Genomic DNA, 2194 nt, shown 5'->3' on the forward strand with positions numbered 1-2194 from the left:
ATTTTGGTCCCTCTCCACAAATTACTGTCCAGTTCACGCCATCATCTCTCTCACCTGGAGTCTTGAAGTCACCTCCCACCTTGTTTCCTTCCCTCCACGCACGCTTAGTCCATTACCCAGAGGACAAATGATATTTTAAACTCATAATAAAATCCACGCTTCTTGCCAAGGCCCACGAGGCCCTCTATAAACTGGCTGCTGCCGCCTCTCTGACCCCAGCTTCTATTTTTCTCCTCCTGGTCACCAAGTCAGCCACACCTGATTTCCTTCTGTTGGGAGACCACCAGCCTTGTCTGGCCTCAGGGCCTTTGCTCCTGCTGCTCCTAAGAGCTGGACACCCTTTCCTTAGATCTGGCTCCTTCAAGTCCTCCTTAGAGAATCCTTTCTAGAGATCTCACCTCCTCCTTGATGACTCTGTATCATATTACAGGTTTTATATTCTTCATAGTATTTATCAGAGAGTTAAAGCATTTACGCATTTATTTATTCTTGTTTGCTGTTTTTTCCCTCACCAGAAAGTCAGCTCCATGAAAGCAGGGACTCTGCATCTTTCTTCACTGATGCATCCCCAGCACACAGCACAATGCCTGGCACTTATTTAGAAGGCACCAGTAAAACAGGGATGAATGCACGAGGATGAAAAAGAGTATCTATTTCCAAGGGTTGATGTGAGGCTTAAATGTAAAAAAATGTGCAGGGTTATACGGCTGTTGGACTTTATCAATCGTCTTTTGAGCCTCTAATTAGAAAGTATTACAGTGACATTCACAAATTTAGGTCAGAATCAGATGAAAAATCTCTCATCATATTAGTTTATCTGCCCAATATCTGTGTGATTGGAGCTTTTCATGCTTATTGCAATGAAACCAATGAGTAAGGCTGTTTCTGTTTCTGTTTTATGGGGCATGGCTAGGGTATGAAAGACAGAGAGTCCACATCTTTGCCTTGAGGGTGCTTATGAACGAGTGAATGATGTGTGCCTGGCTGGTTTCTCCTCATCTCCTGTAGTGTTATTATCTGTGCTCTTCTGCCCCACTCTGTAGTCATCTCCTGTGCTGGGGCCTCGCCTTTCTAATAGGGAGATAAATCCGTAAGCACAAACCACGCTCTCCGTACTCATTTTGAATCACAAGGCACCCAGGAGAGATGCGGAATTAAGCTGAATGATGGATCACTGCCCAATATATTTTTTTATGTGTCCTGCAAATATATCCACTAATAAGGAGGGAAAATACATTATTTGAGGGAAAAATGTCGCTTTGCTAATAATGTGCTCCCATCAAATGTAAAGATCACGCTGCTATACTGGAGGGCTTTTTCTCCACTGTTTTCTAATAGCAGGGCTGGGGTGCCGGGAACACTTCGCAGGCCTGTGCTGGGGCCCACTCGGGACCAGCGGCTTGAATCCATGAGGTGCGTGGAGGTGGCTGAGAGCAGAGCTTTCTCTTTGACTGAGTCGACCGCCGGAAGAGAGACACTCTTAGACTCCAATGCTTAGAAGGGAAAGAAAAAGAACTACAAGCTGAAAAAAAGTATTTTCAGATATAACCAGCCAAAGAGTTTTCGTAAGAAAACACGAGAGGGAGTTTCTGAAGTTTACCCAGACGCAGATGCACTGAGCAACACAGGAAGAAAACAGTTGGGGGTGGGGTTTGAATGGATGAAAACTCCAGAATGTTTGTAGCAAGTAGCTCAGTGCTGGACAGCTTTCATGCAGTTCAGCATGCCTGGCTTCCACCAGAGGGGTCCAGGCTGGATGACGCAGCATCCGCTGCCCACGGTTAGTGAACAGAGGGACGGGCTTGCTTCAAGTTCTGTTCCCGACTTGGCACTCCTGCCTTTCCTCATGCTGTGCCTGAGCTTCTCATTCCCCCTCTGAGTCACCACATGTAGTGAGTTCCACCTCCTGATCTGTGTTTCACAATGTTTTTAGGACACTAGGATTACTTAAGCCTGCAATCATGACGGAGCACTAGATAATGTCAATTCGATCTGGAAAGGCCCTAATTTATTTCCTCCCTGTGACTCTCACAGTCAAACAAAGAAACAACTGGTCCGTGGAGTTAAAAAGTACGACACTCCTACATTTTTCAAATAGCTATTGAATAGGTGGCATAATAGGTTGCGCCAAGGGTGGGAAAACATAATGTGTTTAAGTCTTGTTTAATTCTAGTCTTGAGTGCTTCTACCCACA

At 45.3% G+C, this 2194-nt stretch overlaps 1 protein-coding gene across 1 annotated transcript in view; it reads right to left on the reverse strand.

The window, feature by feature from the left end:
• CNTNAP2 (contactin associated protein 2) overlaps positions 1 to 1848 on the reverse strand; it is a 62558-nt gene extending 60710 nt beyond the window's left edge. Inside the window, exons 1-2 of the mRNA XM_007469884.1 lie at positions 1728 to 1848; positions 1307 to 1493 (exon numbers count right to left, since the gene is read on the reverse strand). Coding sequence (XP_007469946.1) covers positions 1307 to 1493; positions 1728 to 1848 — 308 coding nt within the window. The remainder of the gene's footprint in view (positions 1 to 1306; positions 1494 to 1727) is intronic.
• Positions 1849 to 2194: the final 346 nt, after the last annotated feature.

The sequence above is a fragment of the Lipotes vexillifer genome, unplaced genomic scaffold (assembly GCF_000442215.2).
Source record: "Lipotes vexillifer unplaced genomic scaffold, Lipotes_vexillifer_v1.1 scaffold472, whole genome shotgun sequence".
Classification (NCBI taxonomy): domain Eukaryota; kingdom Metazoa; phylum Chordata; class Mammalia; order Artiodactyla; family Lipotidae; genus Lipotes; species Lipotes vexillifer.